This window comes from Sorex araneus, chromosome X (assembly GCF_027595985.1).
Source record: "Sorex araneus isolate mSorAra2 chromosome X, mSorAra2.pri, whole genome shotgun sequence".
Lineage (NCBI taxonomy): Eukaryota > Metazoa > Chordata > Mammalia > Eulipotyphla > Soricidae > Sorex > Sorex araneus.
In genome coordinates this window covers 179,810,256-179,834,809 of record NC_073313.1, presented here as the reverse complement: position 1 = coordinate 179,834,809, position 24,554 = coordinate 179,810,256, and the positions used below count along the sequence as shown (strand labels likewise).

The 24,554-nt window shown below is 48.4% G+C and overlaps 2 protein-coding genes across 4 annotated transcripts in view; one reads left to right on the top strand and one right to left on the bottom strand.

Annotated features, from left to right (window-relative positions):
• The window catches only part of CCDC93 (coiled-coil domain containing 93), a 108,403-nt gene extending 100,002 nt beyond the window's left edge, over positions 1–8,401 (top strand). For all 3 annotated transcript variants that reach the window (XM_055120943.1, XM_055120942.1, XM_055120944.1), the window contains one exon: positions 3,594–8,401. In XM_055120943.1, the coding sequence (XP_054976918.1) occupies positions 3,594–3,647 (54 nt within the window). In that variant the 3' untranslated portion in view covers positions 3,648–8,401. The remainder of the gene's footprint in view (positions 1–3,593) is intronic.
• Positions 8,402–13,057: 4,656 nt separating this feature from the next.
• LOC101543026 (5-hydroxytryptamine receptor 5B-like) overlaps positions 13,058–24,554 on the bottom strand; it is a 26,301-nt gene continuing 14,804 nt past the window's right edge. Inside the window, exon 2 of the mRNA XM_055122483.1 lies at positions 13,058–15,559. Coding sequence (XP_054978458.1) covers positions 15,227–15,559 — 333 coding nt within the window. The 3' untranslated portion in view covers positions 13,058–15,226. The remainder of the gene's footprint in view (positions 15,560–24,554) is intronic.

Sequence of the window (24,554 nt, the reverse complement as noted above, 5' to 3'; positions counted from 1 at the left end):
ATCTGTTCCTATCTGGCATTCCTGGGTTCCTGCCCCAGCAGGCAAATCACATCAGAGGCAGGACCAGGAGCTTGCCCATGCTTAAGTTTCCTTCACTCCGAAGCAAATCAGAAGAAAGGGGAGATGGGATGTATTATATTCTTCAGACAGCTAGATAGATTTCCTTGAAAGTATTGACTTTTTAAAAAGGAAGAAAAATCACAGACTGGTAGCAAGTGATCTTTGAGGTGCTTCTTCAGTTTTTTGTTTTTTTGGTTTTGGTTTTTGTTTTTAACATTTTACTTAGCCGAAAATTTTAAACTAACAGCCGCGCGTCAGCATCCCCAAACCTTACATTTCTTCTACAAGCTCTTGAGGTAACCTGGGGCCATCATGGATGTTGAGGTGCTGGTGACAGAGCTCGTCTGCTGCCCCTTCAAGTCCCCCCTCACACCTTCCGCCAGAGCCATTCTGCTGCTCTGTGTGAGCTCACCTGTGGCAGAAAAAGTGACAGGAACACCGCTGTCCCAGGGGAAAGTCTTCTCCCAGAACCCTCTGCTGTTACCCCTGCTTACCCTGCCACCTGCTGAGTCTGCTCCCCAAATGCTGAATTCTCTGTGCAGCCTGGTCCCCACGCCGAATCATTCTCCATGCCTAGCACAGCACCTTGGTCTGGGCCCTGGGATCTAGCAACTCAGCAGTCCCCTTTTGTGGGGTGGTAGACCCCCATATTCATTGATGATGTCCAGGGGCTCCATGCAGGTGCCAGGTCATGTCCTCATCCCTGACTCCTGCCTCCTCTTTGGTCAGAGCCATTGGATTATCTCTAACAGCCTGTTAGCTGGCTTGCCCCGGGGGGACTCTGTACTCACAAATGTACCAGGAAGCAGCATCTGAAATCACCCAAATCTCAGTCGCCAGCCCACTGAGGGTGCTCGGAAGCACAGTTTCTCAGAAAGTCCCCTGGCCAGCACTGACGGGTGCCAGCACTACGTTTCTGTGAAGCTGGCTGTGGTTACATAAGCAGCAGCATGCCGAGCTCGCCACCAGGGCTGCATGCGCACCTTCGTGGGCACTGAGCAGGCACCAGCAGGCAAGCCCCCTCTGCTGACCCCCCACCCCCCCTCTTAAAGAAATATCGGAACAGCCCTCTCTGTGTTTCTTTTGGACAGAAAGATGGCATCATTCTGTAATCTCCGGAAAGGCCCCCTGGGAGGTTGCAGGAAATGTAATCAGCCCGCATGGGTGACAGCCCAGGGCATCCCGATGCCTATGTGCTGCTGTGACCCCCCTGTTTACCCACAAGGTACTTTACACCGGGGTGGCTTGGTGCCTCGTGGCTGTTTTGGCCTCCTTTAACACATGAGATGCAGTGACAATTGAAATGATTTATTAACATCTTATTGTTTGGTTTTTGTAAAATTTAAAAAAGAGAGGGGTTAGGAAGTAGTATGTAGGGCCTGGGGAGATAGTACAGGGGTCAACGTTCCTCCTTGGATGTGGCTGACCCAGGTTTGATTCCCAGCATCCTGTCTGGTCCCCTGAGCCCGCCAGAAGTAGTCCCCGAGTGCAGAGCCAGGAGTGAAGCATGAGCAATGCTGGGTGCAGCTCAAAACAAACAAAAACTGTAGTACAACAATAGAATAAGCTAACTTACCTGCCTTACTCTAAGTCATCTCTAAACACACACACACACACACACACACACACACACACACACACACACACACACACACACACACACACGCATGCACGCGCGCGCACACACAGGACAGAGATAAAGGCTGTAGGTTTTTTCCCTAAACAAATCTGTTATTTTTCACTGTGGGAGCGGCACTCGGCCCCGTGTGCCTGGCAGTGCACTGCTACTGGGGGTCACCAATCCCAGGGCCACATCTGCTAGTATTCAGGGACCATGCATCACTGGGGACTATCCCAGAGCCTCACACATGCAAGTTATGTGCTTAGGAACTCACTTTAAAAAAAGTTATTTTTTTTCTTTATGGGTCACACCCAGTGATGCACAGGGGTTACTCGTGGCTGCACTCAGGAATTACTCCTGGCGGTGCTGGGGGACCATATAGGATGCTGGGAATCGAACCTGGATCGGCCGCATGCAAGGCAAACACCCTACCTGCTGTGCTGTTGCTCCAGCCCCTAAAATAGTTTTTGTTTGTTTTACTTTCCTAATAGAACAAGTGCTGTCAAGTTCTTTTTGTCTTCCCACTTTCAAAAAAAACAGGGTGGGACACACCCCCAACCCCCCCCACATACACACACCCAGCAGTGCTCCAGGCCTACTCAGGGATCACTCCTGGTGGACTCGGGAGCATATGAGGTGCCAGGGATTAAGTCTGGGCCGGCCACGTGCGAGGTGAGTGCTCTTGCACTGTACCATTGCTCCAGCCCCAGTTTTCATTTTCTCTTAAAGCTTAGGCTGTTCCTCACCTTCAGTGTTAGCTGGTTGGTAACTTTTCTGTGTCCTGTCTCCTGTCTCCTGTGGCCCTGTGCCTGCCTTTACCTCTCCTCAGACTGTCTCCACAGTGACCCACGCGTGGTAGAAATCTGCTTTCTGCTTCTGTCTGTCTCCTTGAAGACGTTTGAGGTTTCCTGACACCTTTGAGAGGGCAGCACCTTTTCCTCCCGTCCTCCGTCTAATAGTCCAGAACAGAGACATGGCAGCTGTGTGGTCATGAGAAGCAGGGTGTCATAATGACGTTTCACCACGCTGGCAGCAGTGTGCAAACGGGAAGGGAGTTTGCTGGTCAGACGCTTTCCCTGAGGCCAGCGCAACAGTAAAGCGAGTGAAACAGTAAAACAGTACAGTGAGTAAAGCATTTGCCGGTCTTGGGACCAACCCAGGTTTCGTTCCCGGTACTCAGTATATTCCCCAGGCCCCCCACCACGAGTCTTGTTGGTGCCCAGCCAGGACTGTTAGGATGAGCCCGTGGAGACTGACCCGAAAGCAGGCAGGAATATGGGACCCATGAAAACTGTGAGCCAGGACTCGTGTGTCTGGACTGGTTTGGAAAGGGTTGACGTCTCTTCCTTTGGCTGCCTTTTAGCTCTTGGTATTGCAGAGAAGCCATCTTCCCTCTCTCACAGACCCCAGGCCCAGTTTGTGCTTGAAATACAGACATTCTTACGTCCCCCGACCACTCCAGGTGCCACGGGCTGTGACTCGTGGTCCCAGACAGCCTGGCCTTGGCCTCGCATTCCTCTCTGGGGGCTTTGACCCTTGGGCTTGCAGACCTGACAGACCAATGTAGCCTTGATGTCCTGATGTCGCTCCTATAACCCCTTTTCCCTATTAGTGCTTCCTTTGTCCTGAGTGCTTAGGTGTGAGTATGTCGGATAGTGAATAAAAGGGGCTGAGGGGCACGTCTTGAAGCTTCTCTGCCAGAGCGAGCAAGGAGCCTCTCCCGCAGATGTCATTCCTCTCATGTCTCTGATCTCCGCGCCCCCAACTGAAAGAATCCTCGCACAACAGCGCCGATCGCAGGCACTGCCGAGTGTGACCCCCAAACAAGAACCTCTCTCCCGTGGGACTGGGGCCTCTTGTGTATGCCAGTGCCGTCACCTCTCTGTCTATTTGTTTTCTGCTCCCCCTCCAGGAGGGCCGCAAGAACGAGGTGCTGCTCGCCAAGGTGAAAGCCATGGCCTCCTGAACATTCCCAGCCGTCATCACACACATCCTTGAGTTTTCTTCCAGATGCACATACCAACTCCCAGACCACAGAGTGGTCCAGCGTTGCTTCCGTAGCGAGATGCAGGTGGAAGGAGCTCACAGCTCTGGATGTTTTCTCTCTCCCATTTGCTCCCGCTGCATCTCCATGCCGGTGGGTGGAGTCCAACGGTGTAAATGCAGGGGGAGGGGGCTCAGATAATGCCCATCCCCCTATGGGGAAAAGCCAGCAGGGGGGCAGGGGGGGGCCGGTGTTGGTTGTCTGTGTCCATTCAACTTTCACTTCTCCGGAAACATTTGCATATATGAAGGTACCTGTATTTGTATGGACTCTTTGAATAAAGAGAAATTCATTTGTTCAGCAACTATTAATTGAGCAGCCACCGAGAAATAATTACTAAGGGAGATAATTACTTAGCCCCTGCCTCCCCTCACCTCCCCAAGTGCCCGCTCAGCAAATGTTCTGGTGGGGGCAGAGATAGCCCACTTGACCCCAGAACTTGGCCACTGGGGACTTTTCTTGCCGAATGACCGGGCGCATGAGTGCTGGGTGTGTGTGTCGGGGGGGTCTTTCATTTGCCCACAGTGCCTTCCATTCTGGCTCCCTGAGGTTCCGACCTGCAGCCTCCCAGGTGTAGCCACTGCAACGCAAGCTCAGTGCTGTTGGTTAGATCCTTGCAAACTCCTCAAGTTCCTGTCATCAAAAGTTGAAAACAGGGCTGGGGAGAGAGTGCAGAGGTGAGGCACTTGCCTTCCATGCCACGGCAGGATCCGAGACACTGCATATGACCCCACCCCCACCCCGAGCCTCCCCAGGAGTGATTCCTGAGCACAGAGCCAGGAGTAAACCCCGAGCATAGCCTACCCCCCCTCCACACACACACACACCAAACAAACAAAAAGTTGAAACCAGGGATTCAGGTTGAGGGCCTTTGGGTAAGGACATCCCCTCAGTGCTCTGCTTCTTGTTCATGTCACAGCCACATGGAGCAGAGCTGCGCGTCCCCTGTGGCCAGGCCTTGTGGGAGGGTGGGGATGTGGCATGTGTGCGTTCACTGCAGTCGAAGGGCGAGGGGAGCAGAGCTGCACGGCCGGAGCCTTCTCCCGGGAGGCAGGGTTTGGGCTGCCCCTGACTGAGAAGGCGTCAGGATAGGCAGAATCATTGAGAAGTTCCAGTTGGGATGAAGAGATGATAAGGGGTAAAAGCTCAAAAGGAGTTCGAGATAGGAGCTCGGGGGCCTTGGGCACTGGGTACCATGCCCAGTTGCACAAAAAGTCAAAGGAAGTTGGGCGTGTGCCAGGCTTGCTCTAGGGAGAGGTGTGGTGGCCGGCTCTCTGTCGGGGGCTTTGGAGAGCCGTGTGAAAGATGGCTGGGTCTAGGCTTCAGGGGGCCTCGACACCCCCAGGAGTCCTGTTCACCAAATACCCGCTCCGGCCTTTGCCTCTCATTATCCGCAAACTGTACACATAGCTCTCGGCAGGTTTGGACCATAAAATAAAAGCTTGAATGAGTTCAGGCCAAAGCAGAGCAGTCACCAATTGCCAGTTCTCTAATGCATGGGCTGAACAGAGGAACTTAAAAAATGATGTTGGGGGCTGGAGCCATAGCACAGCGGGGAAGGTGTTTGCCTTGCACGTGGCCGACCCGGGTTCGATTCCTAGCATCCCATAGGGTTCCCTGAGCACTGCCAGGAGTAATTCCTGAGTGCAGAGCCAGGAGTAACCCCTGTGCATCGCCGGGTGTGACCCAAAAAAGCAAAAAAAAAAAAAAAAATGCTGGATAACAGCAGCCACTGGGGCCAGTAGTAGTTCTGTCTCCCCCCAGCACTGGGAGAGCTGTGCTTGGGCCAGGACCCTCTTCTCCTTAGACTCCGCACTGGGCCTGGGTCATTTGAGGCTTTAACAGGAATCTGTGAAGGTGAATTTGCCGACTTATTGCCAGAGGAGAGGGGGGCCAGGAGAAGCCTCAGCAATCTGACTGCAGATCGCTTTCGGTCCAGGCGAACATCTGTTGTGGCCTGGCGGAGTCGCTCAGAGACCAGCTCCCTGTCTAAGGGCTCCTCGAGGAGATAGGAGCATGTAGAGTTTTGCCCAGAGATGCAGGGACAAGTCGTAGAAGATCTGGAGCACTGTTCACCGCTCTGTGTTGGACGTGACTAATCCAATCCAGTTTTCTGGGAAAGGAAAGGCACGGAGTTGGGCCGTGCTTCTAAGGAGTTCCCAACTTGGGTTGAGCAGAGGGAGATGCCAGCAGATATATTTTGCCTTTATTTTGATCCAGGAGGCCTAATACGGATCATCCATTTCTGTCCGTTCCCCGAACACATCCTGAGTCCTCCTGGAGGGCAGTCTGGGTTCTCCCCATCTGCCACAGATCACCCACAGATCCAATGGTGCCTTCACATGTTCTCACCACACCCAGTACGATTGTGTCGGGCCTTATAGGCTGAGGCGAGGTCAGTCAGACCCCGATTATCTCAGAATCCCCCAGGGAGTACCTCCCAGCATCACGTGATGCCTCCTGAGTACTGTGTTCTGCTCTTGCCGATCTGAAAAGCGAGGGAGGGGTGGGGGTGGGCCAGCGTCCTTGTGTAAAATGTGGCTTCTGGAGGAATGAGATTTCCCCGAGAGCAAAACCATAGTCCTGCTCAGTGTAAGCTGCTCAGGCCCTTGTCAGCAGGGTCACCTCCCCACCCCCACACCCTCACCCCTGGTCCCGAGCACCCTCCCTCCTCTGTGCCACTTCTAAGCGCACGGAGCTGCTTTAGTGAGAGCCATAGCCACATCTGCCGTGAGCAGAGCAAGAGTAAGTGATGACGAGGCATCAGGGAAGACATTGGGGGCCTCTGTCCTTAGCTTGGTCTCAGTGGCTCCTGGTGACAGGGTCAGCTCTTAGAGAACAGTTGTCACAGTCTTACCTTTCTCCCAGAGTGAACAGAGTCCAGGTCTGTCAGACCTGGGCGTTTGGGTGAGTCTCAAGTAGGTGGTTGATCCGGGTTCTGATCCATGCAGAGCCCAGTCGGTGGAAAGGACCTGCCAGTCTCCATTGGGAGCCTGACAGCAGAATAAGAGGCAAGGGGACACCGTCTCCAGGCAAACACCTGCGCACCTCCTGAAATAGAAGCAGGAGGCGGGGAAGCCTCTCGGCGCCCTTCCTACCTCACCACAGCCCCCACTGTGACCTCAGCTCTCGCACTGAGAACACTTCATTTCTGCAGTGACCAGTCAGGCCGCACTCGGAATAACAAGCCATGGCCTGCTGATCTTTGCCCTCTTGATTTCTCTCTGCTTGGCAGGGCCTTGCCCTGCCCTCTAGGTGACTGATGATGAGTAGCAAAGAGAAATTGAACAGTCACTTAGAATGAGCCCAAGCCCTAGATACATACAGTCAGCTGGAAACAGCCTTTGAGGAAGAGCCCGTTAAGGAAATGCTGCATGAGGGCTTCACGGCCGGTGTTGGCCTCACAACAGAACACTGCACCACAGAGCAGTTCCGGGAAGGCCTCAGGGATGGGGTCCCTACGTCCCCGTGCTCCCTCAGGTAAAGCACTGGCCAGTCGGGATGTCTGTGATGCATCTTCCAAGTCGCTCAGGCCGGCTTCCAGTTCCTTTTCTCCACCTGTTCTTAATCGCGCATGGTAGGGGCTGAAAACACTCCCTAAAATTGTCCAAATGGTCTCCCCTCTTCTCACAATAAATATTTAGAAGCATTGGAGAGGGTACATCTGCAGCCCCTTTGACAGTGTGGGAGTATGAGGAGCTTTCCCTGTCCGTATGTCTGTTCATCCAACATACCAAGCTCACATCTGCCCATGGCATGACCCCTGCTGTGTCTTCTGCCTGGGCCACTTTCTCCGAGAGCCTGGGCAGCGACTTGCACTGACCTTGTTTGTCATGCCAACCCAGGTCAGCCTACAGCCCTGACCGCAGCCTGCCTTTCTCTGCTGTGTGTCTTACTGGCACATCTCATTGTTTGATTCTCTCAGTCCTCTGCAAAGTCTGTTCCTGCCCTCCCCTCTGGTTATAACAACAAGGACAGACGTCTTTCTGTCTCCCAGTAAATTAGGGTGGAAGATAAGAAAATTATGACTGGATTAAAAAAAAAAAGTCCCCAGATTGTAACTTTGCATCCCTGGATTACCAAAGTTTTGAGTGAATCTTTCATCTAACTAAACTTGACAATAGGCAATTTCATTCACCAATTTTAGAAAATCTCCCTCAAAGTGGATATCTTACACTCTAATCTTGAATATTGAAATCAGAAAGGAACCAGAAGGTTCCAACCTTTCAGGGAAAGTACACTTGACAGATGTTGTCTTCCCCAGGAAGTGGAAAAGCTGGGAGAAGGGTTTCAGAGATGAGATCATGCATGTGTGTCGGCTCTTGGAACATCAGGGATTGTTGTGTATGTTACGGCCGTGGCATGATCCCAAGATGCATGATGAAGGGAATGGTGGGAAAGAGATTTGAAAAAACTAACATTTTTCTATAAAGGAAGGAATGGAGAGATGTATGTCTGGGATGTGTTTGTGTGTCTATTTGTGTGCACCCATGTCAGTATATCAAACATACTTGCTTGTTTATACTCACAGTATCTCTGGGAAGTTACATAGGAACCAGGCAGCCATGCTTGCCTCTGGAAAGAGGGTTGGAATTTAACTTTTCACTGTATATCTTTTGTACCTTTTGAATTTTGTACCATGTACATGTATTATCTTAAAAATAAAGATTTTAAATTTTAAAGTAGTTTTTCTTTTCTCAAAAAGAATACTACAGAGACTGGAGCGATAGCACAGCAGGGAGGGCATTTACCTAGTACGTGGCCGACCCATGTTCAATTCCCAGCATCCCATATGGTCCCCTGAGCACTGCCAGGGGTAATTCCTGAGTGCAGAGCCAGGAGTAACCCCTGAGCATTGCCAGGTGTGACCCAAAAAGCAAAAAAAGAAAAAAAACAATTAAAAAAATTTTTAAAAAAGGAGAATATAGAAGATTCTTGAACTAGGAATATGTTTTCCTTTGAGATTCAAAGTCCTTCATCAAAAGTCGTTAAATTCTCATTGGGTCTTGGGGGAAATACGGAGAAGGGGGTGAGAAGGGAGCTGTGGTGTTGGAACAGCTTCAGGGAGACAATGATGAGGATAAGCTGCTCTAGTTGGCAGGGAGCAGATGGGATGGGAAAACAGACTTGGTCTGTTACACAGCCAGGGCTGCTGCATGGCTGTCCCATCCTGTGAGGATCCGTCCGGTTTCCTCTGACTTCTAGATACAGAAGATGGAGACGATCCATCTGCACCATGGTCCAGGGAGAGCATCCCCATTCTCCAGGAGCTTTGCCTGTTATATGTACAGTGGGGGGTGGGGGCCTTGCTGCCCAGCAGAACTGACTCTAGGCAGCTCTAGGGCTTGTGTCCGGCCCCCAGAAGAACTGCAGCATATTTTTTGAAGGAATCACAGGAGTCCGGTTCCTGTGTGCCACTGGTTTACACGCGCGAACACTGAAGCCCATTCTGGCTGCCGGGAAGGGATGCCTGCTGCTGAGACTTAAGAAATGAAATGCAGTTGAGGGAGCTCCAGATTAGGCAAGTTGGTGGGGAAGGAAGGATGAACGGGAGAGGGCACCTGAGCTGCTTTGAAACCATGAGAAAAAGCTTCCTGAGAGTTTGAGCTTGGCAGTGATAAGGAAAGAGCGAAAAGCGTGATGGAGACCGCTGCCTCCATAGTTTTGTTCCCGGTGGGGGGGAGGGAAAATCTGTGATCCTGTTGATTCAACTACAGAAACATATTTGAACTTCTACTAATGAGTCAGGCTCTGGCAGTATAGCCGTGACCAGAGAAAAGAATCCTCTTATCCAGAGCTGCATGGACGTCAGTGGGGAAACATCCAAACAAGGTAAATAAGCAAATTGTGTCACAGTATGCTTCAAAGTGCCGATGAAGCAAGGAACATGACTGGTGGTGATGGCAATTTTATGAGGAGGTTGGGGCCCTCACTGACGGGGAGTGGGTCATAGGGATCTTGTGGGAGAACACTGGGATTAGGCAAAGGGAGGTGCAAGGTAAAGGCCTCGAGGAAGGAGTGTGACTTTGAGCAGAAGCAGACCAGCCTAGGAAACCACTGGGGGGTTTTAGTAAAGGCATAGGGACCCCCTGCTGGCATACTGATTCCACACAGAGGACAGAGTAGAACGAAGGAGCTTGGTAGGCTGGAGAGATAATGCAGCAGGTGCGACACTTGCTTTACATGTATGTATATGGCTGACTCAGATTTGATCCCCAGCATCCCATATGGTCCCCCAAGCCTGCCAGAAGTGGCCCCTGAGCACTGAGCCAGGAATAACCTCTGAGCACCACAAAGTATAACTCTACCCACATAATAGAAAAATTCCAAATAGCAATTGTAATAATCCAGTTAGAAATACACCTGAAACTGGGACTGGAGAGATTACACAGGAGGTAGGGCACTTGCCTTTTATGCTACTTCATGATTCCCAGCACCACTTGTGTTTCCCTGAGCACCACCAGGGATCACTCCTGAGCACAGAGTCAAGGATAGTCCTTGAGTATTTCTGAAATCCTAGGTCACTATCACAAAAATTAGTAAGGGGATAGTCTCATCTATGGTCTCAATAATGACATAATTAATAGAACATTTGGGGGGTCTATAGGATAAGCCTTTATTCTTGCAGAGATGTCTGTTGGCTGGAATTCAAATTGAGCTCTTTAGAGCTTGGCCTCAAGCTGAAGGTTGGTTCGTGTCTCCTTGTGTCTCATCCGTGGGACAGCAGGATGCATTCTTCTCAAGAGAGAAGTGCAAGGGGTAAGTCCAGCCACACAAGCACATTTCACACCTTTATTCAGATGGAACCCTGCCAACCATCCACAGAACAGAAGACTTTCAAGGTCAAGGGAGGGGACAAACATTCCACCCACTAGATAAAGGCGTCTGCTCTGGGGGAGTGAAGACTGGAAACCAATAATTTTATGTTCGGCGTGTGTGTGTGTGTGTGTGTGTGTGTGTGTGTGTGTGTGTGTGTGTTTGAGCAGGGCCCGGGGGGGGGGGGGATTATTGGGCCATACCCAGTGATGCTCAGGGCTCACTCCTGGCTTTGCACTCAGGAATCACTCTTGGTGGTGCTCAGGGGACCATATGGGATGCCAAGGATCGGACCAGGGTCGGCCTCATGCAAGGCTATCTGCTGCACTATGTTCGATGGCCATGTTCACCATTAGTATTCATTTTCTTTTTTTAAATTTTTGGGTCACACATGATAGTATTCAGGGCTTGCTCCTGACTCTGCTCAGAAATCACTCCTGTTGGTACTCAGGGAACTATACATGGTGCCAGGGATTCAATCAGGGTCAGCATGCAAGGCATGTGCATTCATCCCGTTAATATCTCTCTGGCCCCTGTATAGTATATTTACAATGCTAAGAGCAGGAAAAATCATAGTATAATCATTGTCTCAGATGTTTTTTTCAGGTATATAGTTTTTAATTTGGAGGAGATTGTTTTGGACTATACTACACGTGCACGCGCTCTCGCGCGCACGTGTGCACACACACACACACACACACACACACACACACACACAGCATCACCACCCCACCCAGCCTCTCTCTGCCTTCTGTCTGGAATCCGTTTAGAATAACAAGTGGATATAGCAGGCCCAAAGTTATGCTTAAAGGTCTTGTGCCGCAGAATGCAAGCAAATACTGCGAAGCTGGGGCCAGTCGCATTTCTATTACATTCCTTTCACCTTTCCCACATTGGGACACCAGCTGACTTTAATCCAGGGTCCTATTCTGCTTTGAATTCACTGTGAAATCCTAGACAAGCTACGTAAAGAATATAGTCTTTTTCTGAGGGTTGGTTTTGTTTAGTACTGGCAATGGAACCTGGAGCCTCATTCACACAGGCATGTCTTATCCCACAGAGCCACAGCCTCTGCCCCTAGGAATTTGTTTAACTGAGGACAAAGCCATCCTGCAGGACAGACAGAGGAGTCAGTGAACATTCATGTCTTCGAGTGAGTACAAACGTTGCACATGATGGGCACATAAGGAATACTCACAAAATGTATTCCAGATTGTGTCTTTTATGAGGGAGGCACAGAGAAGATCATTAACACCATCTAGTGTTTTCTCTCAGTCAAGAGAGAATCCCCCAAAGCCCCATGCACTTAAAATTCAGTGCTGGGTGGTGAGAACCCACTGATGGATAATTACCTGCCTGCTCTACTTCCTCCAGGTTGCCCAGCATCTCCTTATTTCTTTCTCCCCAGTCTTGAGTGCACAGAGTACTTGAAAGGGCTTGTAGCAAATACACAGAATATGATAGTAAAGAATATCGACAACACCAAATGCTAGGAGAGAGAAAACCCATATAAAATCTGGAGTTAGGGCCAGAGAGATAGTACAGGGGTTCAGGTGCTTGCCTTGCACAAAGCTGACATGGGTTTGACTCCCCAGCATCACACCTGGTCCTGTGAGCCCCATCAGGGCTCCCTGAGTGTAGAGCCAGGACTAAGCCCGGAGCTGAGCACAGCCCAAAAACAAAACAAAAAACCAAGAGCCAGACTACAGACTGGCCAGAAACATTAAACACAAATAAGCAGGTCACAGGGTCCCCCCCAGAGATTCCAGTGAAGACAGAAATTTGATTCTGTTTTTTTTCCCCTGATCAAAATGAGAATGAAACTTCAGAGATCCAACTCAGAGGAGCACGTGCTTTGCATATTGAAAAGCAGGTTCCATTCATAGCACCACAAGCTTTCCCAAGTGCCATGGGGAGTAACCTCAAGGCATCATGAGATGGTGCCCCAAAGCAACAACAAAATAAATAATAATGATGGGACCAAAGAGATTGTAAGTAGATTAAGGCACTTGCCTTGCAGATAGCCACCCTGATTTGAATCTGGGCACCAGTATGGTCCCTTGAGCCCTAACAGGAGTGATCTTTGAGCACAGAGCCAGGAGTAAGCCCTGAGCACAGTTGGGTATGACCCAAACCCTCTTTCCCTTCAAAATAGGTTTATGAAACCAAGTCAATATAATCTCATAGTCTTAAGAAATGTATCTTCATGCCAGGGTGATAGCACAGGGGTACATGCTTTGTGTGTGTGGGACCTATTTCAATCCCCCACACCTAATGGGCCCCTAAATACCACCAAGTGTGGTCCTGGTGGTTCTCAACACCCTACATGTGCTCATCTTAGGGTCTGCAATTGAAACCATCAGACCCACTGGTCAAATATACAGAGTAATATCTGTCCGCTGGGACCCTTGAGCTCTGTTTGACAACCACCCCCTATGGAGAGAGAGAGAGAGAGAGAGAGAGAGAGAGAGAGAGAGAGAGAGAGAGAGAGAGAGAGACTTTATCTCCACAAACTGTTAAGTAGATGCTTGGATTACCTTTATTCGTGAAATGCATACATTGGTTTCAGATTTTTTTTGGAGCATTTTTCAATAAAGACAAAAATCTAATTCTAGAACATCACCCCCAGAGAGCTGTCTTGGGGAAAGCACCTCCCCTCATGGGCGAAGATGGAGCCACACACATCAACAGAGCCCTACCCGCTCTGTCAAACACACTTTCAAGGGGAACGCGTTCTTTGTTACCTCACTGATGATAAAATCTGATGTAACCCAATTGGCTGGCACCATCATGAAGCCATTTCAATCCCTTCCTCATGGTGTAAATATTCATGCGTTCATCTGCAGGAACATCATGTCTGATGAGAAGCTACAGCCCCGGACATAGCTGAGGTTGTTACCTAATTTATGGACTATGCATCATTTTTTCTTTCTGAAGTGTATTTTTTAAGAAAATCTAATTTCTGAAACCTGTCTGGCTTCCCACTGTTTGGAAAATGTGCTGTGGACTTAGATTCTCTGATAGCCCCCAAAGTTCAGGTGCTCTTTTGTGCAGGCTTAACAGTCTTTGACAAGCCTCAAGCGTTGATAAGGAGCCCTAGTGGCAAAGATAGTTCCTCTAAATTTAAATGCCTAATAAGTTACCAGCCTGCCTCCCAAATCAGGGAGACTATAGTCAGGATTAACTAGATCAGTGATCCCCTTATGCAGGTACAAGGATTTCTATATTCCTGGGCTGTGTTTTTTTTTTTAATTTTTGGGAAACCAAGATTCACTGTGGCAGGTGTGGAAGGAGGACAGAGAGAGAGAGACAGAGACAGAGACAGAGACAGAGAGACAGAGATAGAGAGAGGAGAAAAAGAGATTCTCTTGAGTCTGAAAATGAAAGTTTCCAAAATGTTTTTTTTAGATAGGTCAATATAGTGATGTATTCAGGGAAAGGCTCGTCCTGTGGTACAGAAGCAGAGAAATCACCTCACCAGGGTTTCTCAGTGCTGGTTGCACATTCGAATCCCCTGGGGAGAGTTGAAAAACCGGCTTATTGGGCGGGGTGGAGCTATACTGGGATTCTTGGTTCTGGAATATGAGCACTGGTGAAGGGATGGGTATTCGAGCATTGTATAACTGAGATTTAAACCTGAAAACTTTGTAACTTTCCACATGGTGACTCAATAAAAAATTAAAAAAAAAAAAGAAAAACCGGCTTATTGGGTCTCACCTCACCCCTAGAAATGCCCATTTGATTAGTCTGATGAGCAAGCCAAAGCATCTAGAGTGTCCTTCATGACAGAAAATTTACATAAATTACCAGACTACTTCTTTGAACATCTGATTCACTAGAGATGTGTGCAGCATTGTTGTTCTAAGTTACACTTACAAAAAGATTACCCTTTTCTCACAAAGTGGGGTCCACGGCTTGGAAACTGAGGAACCTAAGTTAAATTAGGTCCATAAAGGGGTGGGTGAGAGCTGTTGCACAAGGCATATGATCTCACAAATAGAATAAAACAGGCCCCTGGGATCTTGAGATGAGAGATCCTCAGAGGAAGATGGCATTAGACAAAGGAAACGAAAAATAACCTTCAAGCGTTATGTCAGTTATAACCATTTAGCAGTAATTGCAATGAAGGATTTTGGAGTAGTGTCCCTGCTCTGTGGAGAAACATGCTGTGATCTGGGATTGATTAGCAATGTCTACCACATGCATGAGGCCAGGACTGCCTGTAGGCTTGCCACACATTAACTGCCACATCATTTTAGGGATCCTTGGGCATCCCTAAACTGTTTTTGCTCCAACAGTTTGGCTGTATGACTCATTTCTAGAGGCCCAGCAGTATGGGTCGCAAATAATTATTAACACTCAGCACTGGAAGGAAGGCCCTAGACCCAAGCATTCTTTTTAAAATTGTGTGTCATGACTTCAGAGAGGGGTCTCATCACCGAATATGGGGTTGCAAAAACTCTGGTAACAGTTAAAGTTTTCTGAACTTGCAACAACCAAAAATTCATTCAACATCATCCACATCACGAATCTGAAGTGTTTCTGTCAGTCCCCACCTGTGTTGCAGTTCTTGTGTGAGAAAGGGGTCACAAGTGCAGGAAGCTTAAGAATCCAGGTCCGAGATACTGATCACTAGTGCGGGACACAGAGTTGTGTCTCTCCACAACTCTCCACGGGCACTGTGTTTATCGCTGCTTGGTGAAGAGATTCTTGAAGGCGTTGTTGTAGTTCTTGTTAAACGCTGTGTAAATCAGGGGGTTGAAGAATGAGTTGGAGTAGCCAAGCCACAGGAATATGCTTTTCCAGATGGGGGGTAGGCTGCAGGCACACAGGGGGCTGATGAGCTCCGCCAGGAAGAAGGGGATCCAGCACAGCACAAAGACCCCGATGAGAATGCCCACCATCACCGCTGCCCGTTTCTCCTTCTGCTCCCGCCATGACTCCTCGCTTGCCTGAAAGGCCACAGTTGGGCGGCGTGCCGTAAACACCATCTCAGCCTCGCGAGGCGCCTCCTTCACCTGGGAGCAAGGCAATTAAAAATCAGCAGTGTGATTCAGAAGTACAATGCAGCCTTGGTGGGTCTGAGGCCCTAGATGGAGCTTGGCACCACAAAATAAATAAGTAGATGAGGGGGAATGAACATAAATAAAAATTCAAGCGTAACCTCAGCTAATCCAGTGACGTGGATATTCCAGTCTTGGTCAATGATACCAACCTCCAGTTTTATTTTTTTTTTTTGCTTTTTTTTTTGGGTCTCACCCGGTGATGCACAGAGGTTACTCCTGGCTTTGCACTCAGGAGTTACTCCTGGCGGTGCTCAGGGGACCATATGGGATGCTGGGAATCGAACCCGGGTCGGCCGCGTGCAAGGCAAACGCCCTACCCGCTGTGCTATCGCTCCAGCCCCCTCCAGTTTTATTTAGGATGCATTTGTACTTTAACTATCCACAAATATTAGGTTTCAATAAGTTTCTGAGCTGAGGGTTGAAACACATTCTGGCCACTCTGGAAGGAGTGAAAAGGGAAGTCCCTGCGATGCAGAGAATACAGCCCTAAAGGGAGGGAGGTGGGGAAGAGATCAGCTTTGGCATCAGACCAGACTCGAGCTTCCTTAACTGAATCCTTTTCCCATCCATGAAGCGGGGAACCAGCATGCCCTGGTCCACCATGGCAATGAGTTGGGTGTGTGTGTTGGAGCCTAACAGAAACCCTGGCACCCGCACACACCCATTCACTCCCCTTGCGGGGGCTGGAATAGGGGGTTGGGTTAGGGAGAACAGACCCAGCCATGATTCTCACAGGGTTTACAGCTGGAAAAGCAGCCTGCAGCATGAATATTGCCAGAAATTATATAATTTCTTGTGTAACTTCATGTACTGACTTGATGCAATTGCAATTATGGGGAGATTGATGGTGCTTGGCTGAAAGAGGGCGGTATTGCCTCACTTTGAAAAAAACAAACTGAAGCGCCTTCGCAATACTCATGGGCCCCCATCTAAGGAGCCTCTGGCACTCAGCACCCTCCCTGTCCCCTCCTGGGGTTCACTTCTGTATAGCTGAAAGGTCTCCCCAGGTCCCTCAGACTGGCCTTCCTGCTCCTGCTCCGGAGGCTGCCAGCCAGAGCCCAGCTGGTGCTGAAAATGCAGAGACAACAGCCTCCTAGACAAGGATCGTCTCCCATTCCTCCTCTACCCCAAAACGCCAGTGGAAGCAAGGCCCCCTCGCACCTGCCCTTGAGGCCCCACCACTGTTGACCCTCACAGGGGTGTTCCCAGCTGACCTGACTCAGGCCAACTCAGACCTCCTCATGCCCAGCATCACTTTCAAATTCCGAACCTTCTACCACCTGCTCCTGCTCCCCAGCCTGTTTATTCAGAAAATCCCTAATCAACATGAGAACAGATCATGGAGATGCAGTGAAAGAAGAGTCATTCTTTAATGAGAATACACCTGGCATCACTCTGCCCACCACACGAGAGAAAGACATAGAGTAAACTGCAGCCCAGACAGGCCTCTCAGTGCCCAGTGCCCACACACAGGCTTTCGCTGTAGTGGAAATGATACCCACCAACTATGTCCTTCCAGCAAGTCAAAGGAAGTTCGGGTGATAAAATATGGCACCCTGAAGTTGCTTCATGAATATTTAGCAATGTATTATTGGAAGGGAGAAATATTATCAAGGCATGAAAAGAATTAAAGGGGATTTGTAGTCTTTCTCCTATTAAGCTCATTAACAGCATATCCACCTTTTTCCTATTGACCTAAATGATCACCCAAGCTCCCGAGTTCTTTCGCTGAGTACGGCGAATTGCTGGTGCTTTTTTTGCTGTTGAAGTAAGGAAATGGAATAAATTAGATTTCAAGGTAACGTGGGGAAAGAGAAATAGAAAAGGGGAGTCCACTGATTAATATGGTTTCAAACTCAGGCCCCACCACTGTGGTACCAAGGAACTTTCATCTTTCTCCATAGACTGTTTTCCAGAAGCTTCTATTTCTCAGACTGTCCCTTGAGCCTACTCTATCCAAAATATAGTGATGTTGGAAGACATGAGCCTCTTCAGAAACAGCCTCAAGGAAAATGCATCAGTCAGGGAGAGTCCTGGTTTTCAGTTTTCTGGTTATATTCCACTTAAAATGTAATATTCCATAGAAAATCAAAAGAAAACAAGAAAAGAAGTCCCATGTGACTATTGTACTTAGCCAGTGCTTGTGAGGAATTGTTTTAATTTATCCTTACACCAAACTCTTGATACTATTATTATGGCCCCATTTTAGAGCTGAAATGAAGACCAAATGATGAATACCAACTGCCTTCTCCAAGGCTCTCCAGTTGCACCAACATGAGTCATTAGAACCTCATGAAAGTTCTTCACTCTTTCATGCTGTTTTATACCCTTCAACAATAGAGACTGACCTGAATGGGCCCACACAAACCCAAGCTTAAGGGTCATATTTATGCTTGAGATTTGTGGGGAGCCGTGGACGAGAAGGTTCTTAGGCCCCTCTCCCCCACAACTTGTGAGCTCTGCAGGACCTCCGCCTGCCTCAATAGAGGGACTGAAAACAGACGTTCACGAGCCCCCGCTAACAGGATATGGAGCCACAATGAAAACAGTTAGGGCTGACAGCTCTGTTCCTGCTCTCACTCTGATCAATACAATTGTCAAGGATGTGTAAGTTGACAAGCCCCCTATCTTCACTGCCCATCTGCTGTGTACGTTGTGTACGTGACCTACGAGTTTCTCAATCCCCCTGCAAAGTATATAAGCATCAACTCTGCCTTGAATAAACGCTCTAGACCCTCAAGAGTCTTGAGTCATTCCTTAACCCTTTCACCTTTACAGGTCCCTCAGGAGAGACTTTCACCCACACCGTCGGACTGCCCCGGCTGCAGAGAGAGAAGCTGCTGGTCAGTTCTCTGTCTCTCTGCCGCAGGGAAACACAGCCCGACAACTGGCGCCCAACGTCGGTGGATCCCCCGTCTCTCCTCCCCGGTCGACGGTCTATCCCGGGTCTCCTCGTGTTCGTCCCCTCGGAGTCGGAATACGTGTGAGTTTCCTCCGTGCATGCACCTCGCGACCCTGTCGCCCCATTTTTTACATTTAGTCGACCCCCTCGCCTCTGGCTACGTCCTCGTGACCACAGTATTCAGGCTTTTGCCTCCCTCTTCTCGCCCTGCGTTATGGGCTCCCTTGTTAGTACTGAGACCAAGTTCCTCCGCCCCCTCGACGAACTAGTCTCCCGCAAGGTCCATGTTTCCAAAGCTGACCTTTCCCAATTCTTTGCTATCCTACATAAGGCTTCTCCCTCATTCGTTATTACTGCTCCTAAAATTGCTCGCTCCACCTGGCTCTCCCTAGGCGACGAGTTGTCCACCTACTGCGACGAACGGCATGACCCTGCCTTCAAGGACTGCATCTTAAAATACTGGCAGCTCCTTGATGGCATTATTACCGCTGCTCCCATTTCCCAATCCTGTGCTGCTATCATCAAGGATGGCCAAGCTCTTTTGGCTTCCGCCTCCCGCGCACAGACCCCCGTTCTCCCTTCGGATCCCTGCCCCCCACCCTATGTTTCTTCTTCAGCTACCGCCCCTCCGCCACCCACTTCTTCCTCTTCCTCCTTTGTGGCCCTTGAACATTCGCCCTCCCCCACGCCTCTGTCCCCAGAGGATCAGGCTGACTTGGACGCCGCGGCCGCGGCCTATCACGAGGATCCTCCCCTCATTTCGCTTGCTGCGACCCCTCCGGATCCCCCTTTGCCGGCCTCTTCGGCTACGGCGATAGATCGCCTGTCCTCCTCTATAGATCGCCTCCTTTCTCTTCTTTCACCTTCCGATGTTCCACAGGCTTTTCCTGTTATTTTGCGCCCCGTCCCCCAGGACCCTCCCTCCACCCCTGTCGCCCCTACTGCCCCTCCGGCGGAGGGCTCCCCTGCATCTTCCGCCTCCTCGCTTCACCCCATGACGACTCGCTCCCAGGCTCAGGGCGCAGCCCGCCGCCTTGTCCCAGTTGCTCAGCCCTCTGACTCCCCACGCCCTCACCCCCCCACTCCTGTTACGACCCCCGCACGCCCCATAGCAGATGCAACTGCGCCACCTTCCCCCCCACCGCCTCGCCGCGGCCCTGGCGACATCTATCGCCAGGAACTCGAGTTTCGGGACCTCGATCAGGCCTCTCTTAGGGAACTCCGCAAAGCCGTTCAGGATTACGGCGCTCGGGCTCCTTATACCCTCTCTTGCCTGGAAAGCCTCGCTTACGGCGGTAACCTTTTCCCTGAGGAATGGCGCATAACTGCTCGTCCTGTCTCCGCCCTGAGCAAATTATCCTTTGGGAAGCGGAGTTTGTTAATAACTGTAAAGATCTCGCCCGGACAAATGAACTAGAATTCCTCCAGATATCGGGCTCAAAGCCCTATGACTCCATTCATGCACAGCGGGACCTCCCTTATCACTTACTTAACCTTACATCGCAGGCTGCTCTTAAAGCCTGGAAATCCCTTCCCTCTTCCTCTGCCCCCTCTCTTCCCCTTGCCAAAATTCAACAGGCTGATGATGAACCCTATCATGCCTTTATCTCCCGCCTCTTAGAGGCCATTGACATTGTAGCAACCCCATTGTCAGGGGGACAAGACCAAAGGTAATGTGGACTCCCGTAGGGCAGGTTTAAGAATTTCTGTGTGAATGTGCTGCGTTGGGTGCGCACCGGAATGAAAGAGGACCGGTTCGAATGAGTGCAGGAGTGTGATTTGTGCAAGTGCCTTTAGTGTGTGTGTATATTTGTCTCATTATATTTCTCTTAGTTATGCTTATTATTATCAGCAGAGAAGTCAGGAAAATGCAAGATCATGTGGTTGAGTGTTTAATAATATCAGGAATGAAAAAGAGTGTCGCTAAGGTGGTCTATCCACCTCAGAAGTAGTCTTGATCTTAAAATAGTAACATCTGGCAACCTTAAGTTTCAACAACTTGGTCATAGTTTTGCCGGCTTATATCAACAAAAGCGCTTTCTTGACCCGTTTTTAACAAGCAGGAAACCGGCTGGTCAGGCAGAGAAACGGGGAGTAATGTTCCCAATCGGCCGACAGGGCTTAACTTTGCCCTGGGGACTTCTCCTTCCTTTCTCAGTCTGTCAGTTCTCTCCCTGCCATTTTTTGAAGGGTCAGATCGATCGATCAAATGCATACATGTGCACATGTAGTGGTGTTTTTTGTTAGTAAATTCATTGTCTGTCTGTCTGTCTGTCTGTCTCTATGTGGAACACTTGAACTTGAGTGTTGGAGTCAGAGTGAAAATCAGCAGTAAAAATTAGACCAGGGAAAGCAGGATCACTACAAGAGATCAAAGTGGTATGTAGTCAAGCAATTTAAAGGGTTGAGGTGTTTTTTGGAACTTGTTAGACCAAGTTAAACAGAGATTAACCTCTGTTAAACAGAGATTTCTTATCAGAATGTTGAGCCTATGTTGAACCTATGGAAAATGCAAAATTCTCAATCTAGATTTCTTATTGTAAGAACATTAATGGCTATTAACAGTTGTAATTCTTCTGAAGTTCAGAGTCTCTACTATCTAGGAAGAGCTGCAGAAGTAGCGCCTAAAACTAAAGTGAAATAAAGCGTTCAGAGGATGCAAGGCTTTATCTTACAAGCCTCAGCTAATTTTAATGAGGAATTTAGCTGTTTTTAAAGCAACAGAGGTATAGAAACCACCAAAATAGACAAAGTTTTCTTATGTTTCCATAAACATTGATGGTCTGAGTGTTTTTCTGTGCTAATATCAAAGGTTGGTTTAAAAAAAAAAAAAAGGGGGGGGGTGGAGGTTCTCTCTCTGTATTTGAAAGCATGTCTGTATGGTGGACTTGTTTAAAGTTAGAAAGCTCATGATTTGAACTAACTAAGGTACGAGAACTATTGAACTTAAGTCAAAGAAGGTTTTACTGTGTTTCACAAAAATTGATGGTCCAGAGGTCTTATGCTAGAATACCAATGTATATATTTGTATCTGCACTGGATTAGAATTATTTGACCTAGAGAATCTTGTGAGTTGAAATAACTGATATATGAAAACAGGCTCAAAGAGTAATGCTTCGGTTTAAAATATTATTTTCTAGAGTTGCAATATTGGTTGAAAAACTTATCGTACCTGTGTTTTATTAGATCTCTGAGATTTCGGTAACAAAACTTTTTAAAGCTACTTAGCTCAGGGTAATGAAGGGTTAATCTTAGATGTCAGTTTGAGAGATTTTTTTTAAGATTTTCCCTGGGTCTACCCATCCCCCTGCTTTTCCAGCTCAGCAGGCTCTGCCTCAGTCAGACTGGATATGCAGACCCTCCCTCAACAATGAATTCTAATTACAGGTTTGCCCAGCAAATAAGACTTGCTAATTGGGTTTCTTAACTCTTCCAGGTATCTGGTTCTTGCAACTTTGTGAATGAGAAAGAGTCTGGGAAAACAATTGATTCTTATATTTGCATTAAAATCTGACAAACACACAAAAATAGTGTGAAACCCCTTGTAGGAGGAAAAGTCTATGCTTATATTTTAACAGATAACACCTACTAATGTACTCTGGGTCCTGCTATGGCTTGGCTTCATCTGGAGTAAACTTCATTTTCCTGATAAAGACCCCAAACCACCTCAAACAGATCTCAGCTGGAAGTCACAAGGAAATCTGAGGAAGAAAGGACAGGCCGAATTGGCCTGAGGACTTAGTCTGGGTTTTACGGTACCAACCTTATCCTGAACCTAGAGAACTTTGTATGCAAGTGTGAGATCCTTAATGTTTTATGGTAATCTATGAGTGTTTTAATCTTTATATTTGTGTTTTCCTAGAAATCAGAATTCTAAGATGTCTCCTGGTTAATTTCTAATGTGGAGTGAACCTTTGCCCAATGAATATGTTGTAAGAACTTTAGTTGTGAGCATCTTTAAAGTTGTTGAATATCTATAGAACTGACCTAATGCTTTTGAAATAACACTGAAAGTAGTTTTGTCATGTTAAATGAAATGATTGGTAATTTGTGCCCAAACTTGGAAGATCATGTTGTACTAAGTTCAGTAAAAATAAGAGTTTAAACTTGTGGGACTATAAAGAATATAGATGTATGTCTTAAGTCAGAAAGATAATGGATGCAGATATCATCAGTTGGAAAAAGGAAAGAAACTGATCACTGTTTTAAGAAACTCTTTAAATCACATGCAGAATTGTTCTAGTATGTTTTTGGTAGGATCTATGGAAAAGATATTGGATGGATTGTCTGGAACTCCTGTTACAGTGCTCTTAGATTATTGAATTCTTCAAAAGTTGTGGAAAATCAAGTGTTTTTTTTTAAATGGGATTAAATGAATTAGACATGTTTAACTGTACACTGGACTCCCAGTACAGTGCTCTTATTAATGGGAAGTCAAGGTTTTCAACATGGAATTGAATGGGTTAAACATGATGTAAATTGTACACTTTTCCTCTACAGATTTTAGCTTCTTTGACTAGGACCCACAACAAATGGGTGTGTTGCATCTCACTATCTGCTCTCCGGACTCGCCCTGCGCGGCACCCACCGCTACCGCCGCGAGCCCATTACGGCCATCACAGTCGGACTCCTCCTGGCAGTTAGTGCTGCTGGAGCTGGAACTGGCATCGCCTCCCTAGTTGAGACGCGTGGGCATCTTGCCACTCTCCAAAGACTGGTCGACGCGGACATTGCTGATTTAAAACAAGGACTTGACCACCTTACTAACACTGTTAATTCCCTAGCAGAAATGGTCCTTCAAAACCGCCGCGGCTTGAATTTAGCCTTTTTAAGGGAAGGGGGAGTATGTGTTGCCCTGAAAGAGGAATGTTGTGTTTTTAAAGATGAAACAGGCCTAGTCAGAGATAGTATTAGACGGGTAGAGAAGAATTTGGAAGATAGACGTAGAGAAATTGATCAGAGTGAGAGCTGGTACAAGAACTGGTTTTCAACCACACCGTGGTTATCTACATTGCTCCCAGCTTTACTGGGACCTTTTATTGGCTTTATGCTGCTCATATCCTTTGGCCCATGGGCTTTTCGACGCCTGACCACCTTCGTGAAGACTCAAATCGACGAAGCTACAAAAAGACATCCCAACGTAATGTACCAGCGCCTGGAGACTGTTGAGGCGTCACCACCTGAATATCTCAACCTTGCGGCTTTCGAGATGCTCAGCAAGAAGCCTCCGTCGGTGCGATCCAGAGTAGCCAGAGCGTGGCGAAGGCTGCGCTCCTGCTGCCACCGTCCGCAGCCGACCCGTGAGTTGCCGCCTGTCTGCTAAAGTAAAGAAAAAAGGGGGAGCTGTGGGGAGCCGTGGACGAGAAGGTTCTTAGGCCCCTCTCCCCCACAACTTGTGAGCTCTGCAGGACCTCCGCCTGCCTCAATAGAGGGACTGAAAACAGACGTTCACGAGCCCCCGCTAACAGGATATGGAGCCACAATGAAAACAGTTAGGGCTGACAGCTCTGTTCCTGCTCTCACTCTGATCAATACAATTGTCAAGGATGTGTAAGTTGACAAGCCCCCTATCTTCACTGCCCATCTGCTGTGTACGTTGTGTACGTGACCTACGAGTTTCTCAATCCCCCTGCAAAGTATATAAGCATCAACTCTGCCTTGAATAAACGCTCTAGACCCTCAAGAGTCTTGAGTCATTCCTTAACCCTTTCACCTTTACAGGTCCCTCAGGAGAGACTTTCACCCACACCGTCGGACTGCCCCGGCTGCAGAGAGAGAAGCTGCTGGTCAGTTCTCTGTCTCTCTGCCGCAGGGAAACACAGCCCGACAGAGATTCTTTTAGTCCAGACATTTCTGGCTTTCTGGGAAATTTCTAGGTCTTCTAGCCTGACTCTGGAGGCATTCCTGAGTGGCCCCATCTTTTCCCTTTGGTCCTATATGTCCCCGGCTTCTTCATCCTGTCCTTCCTTTGCATACTTGTCTGACTATCTACCTCTCCAACCTAGGAGTCCTCTATCGGTGAGTCAAAATCTGCTAATTTTGTGG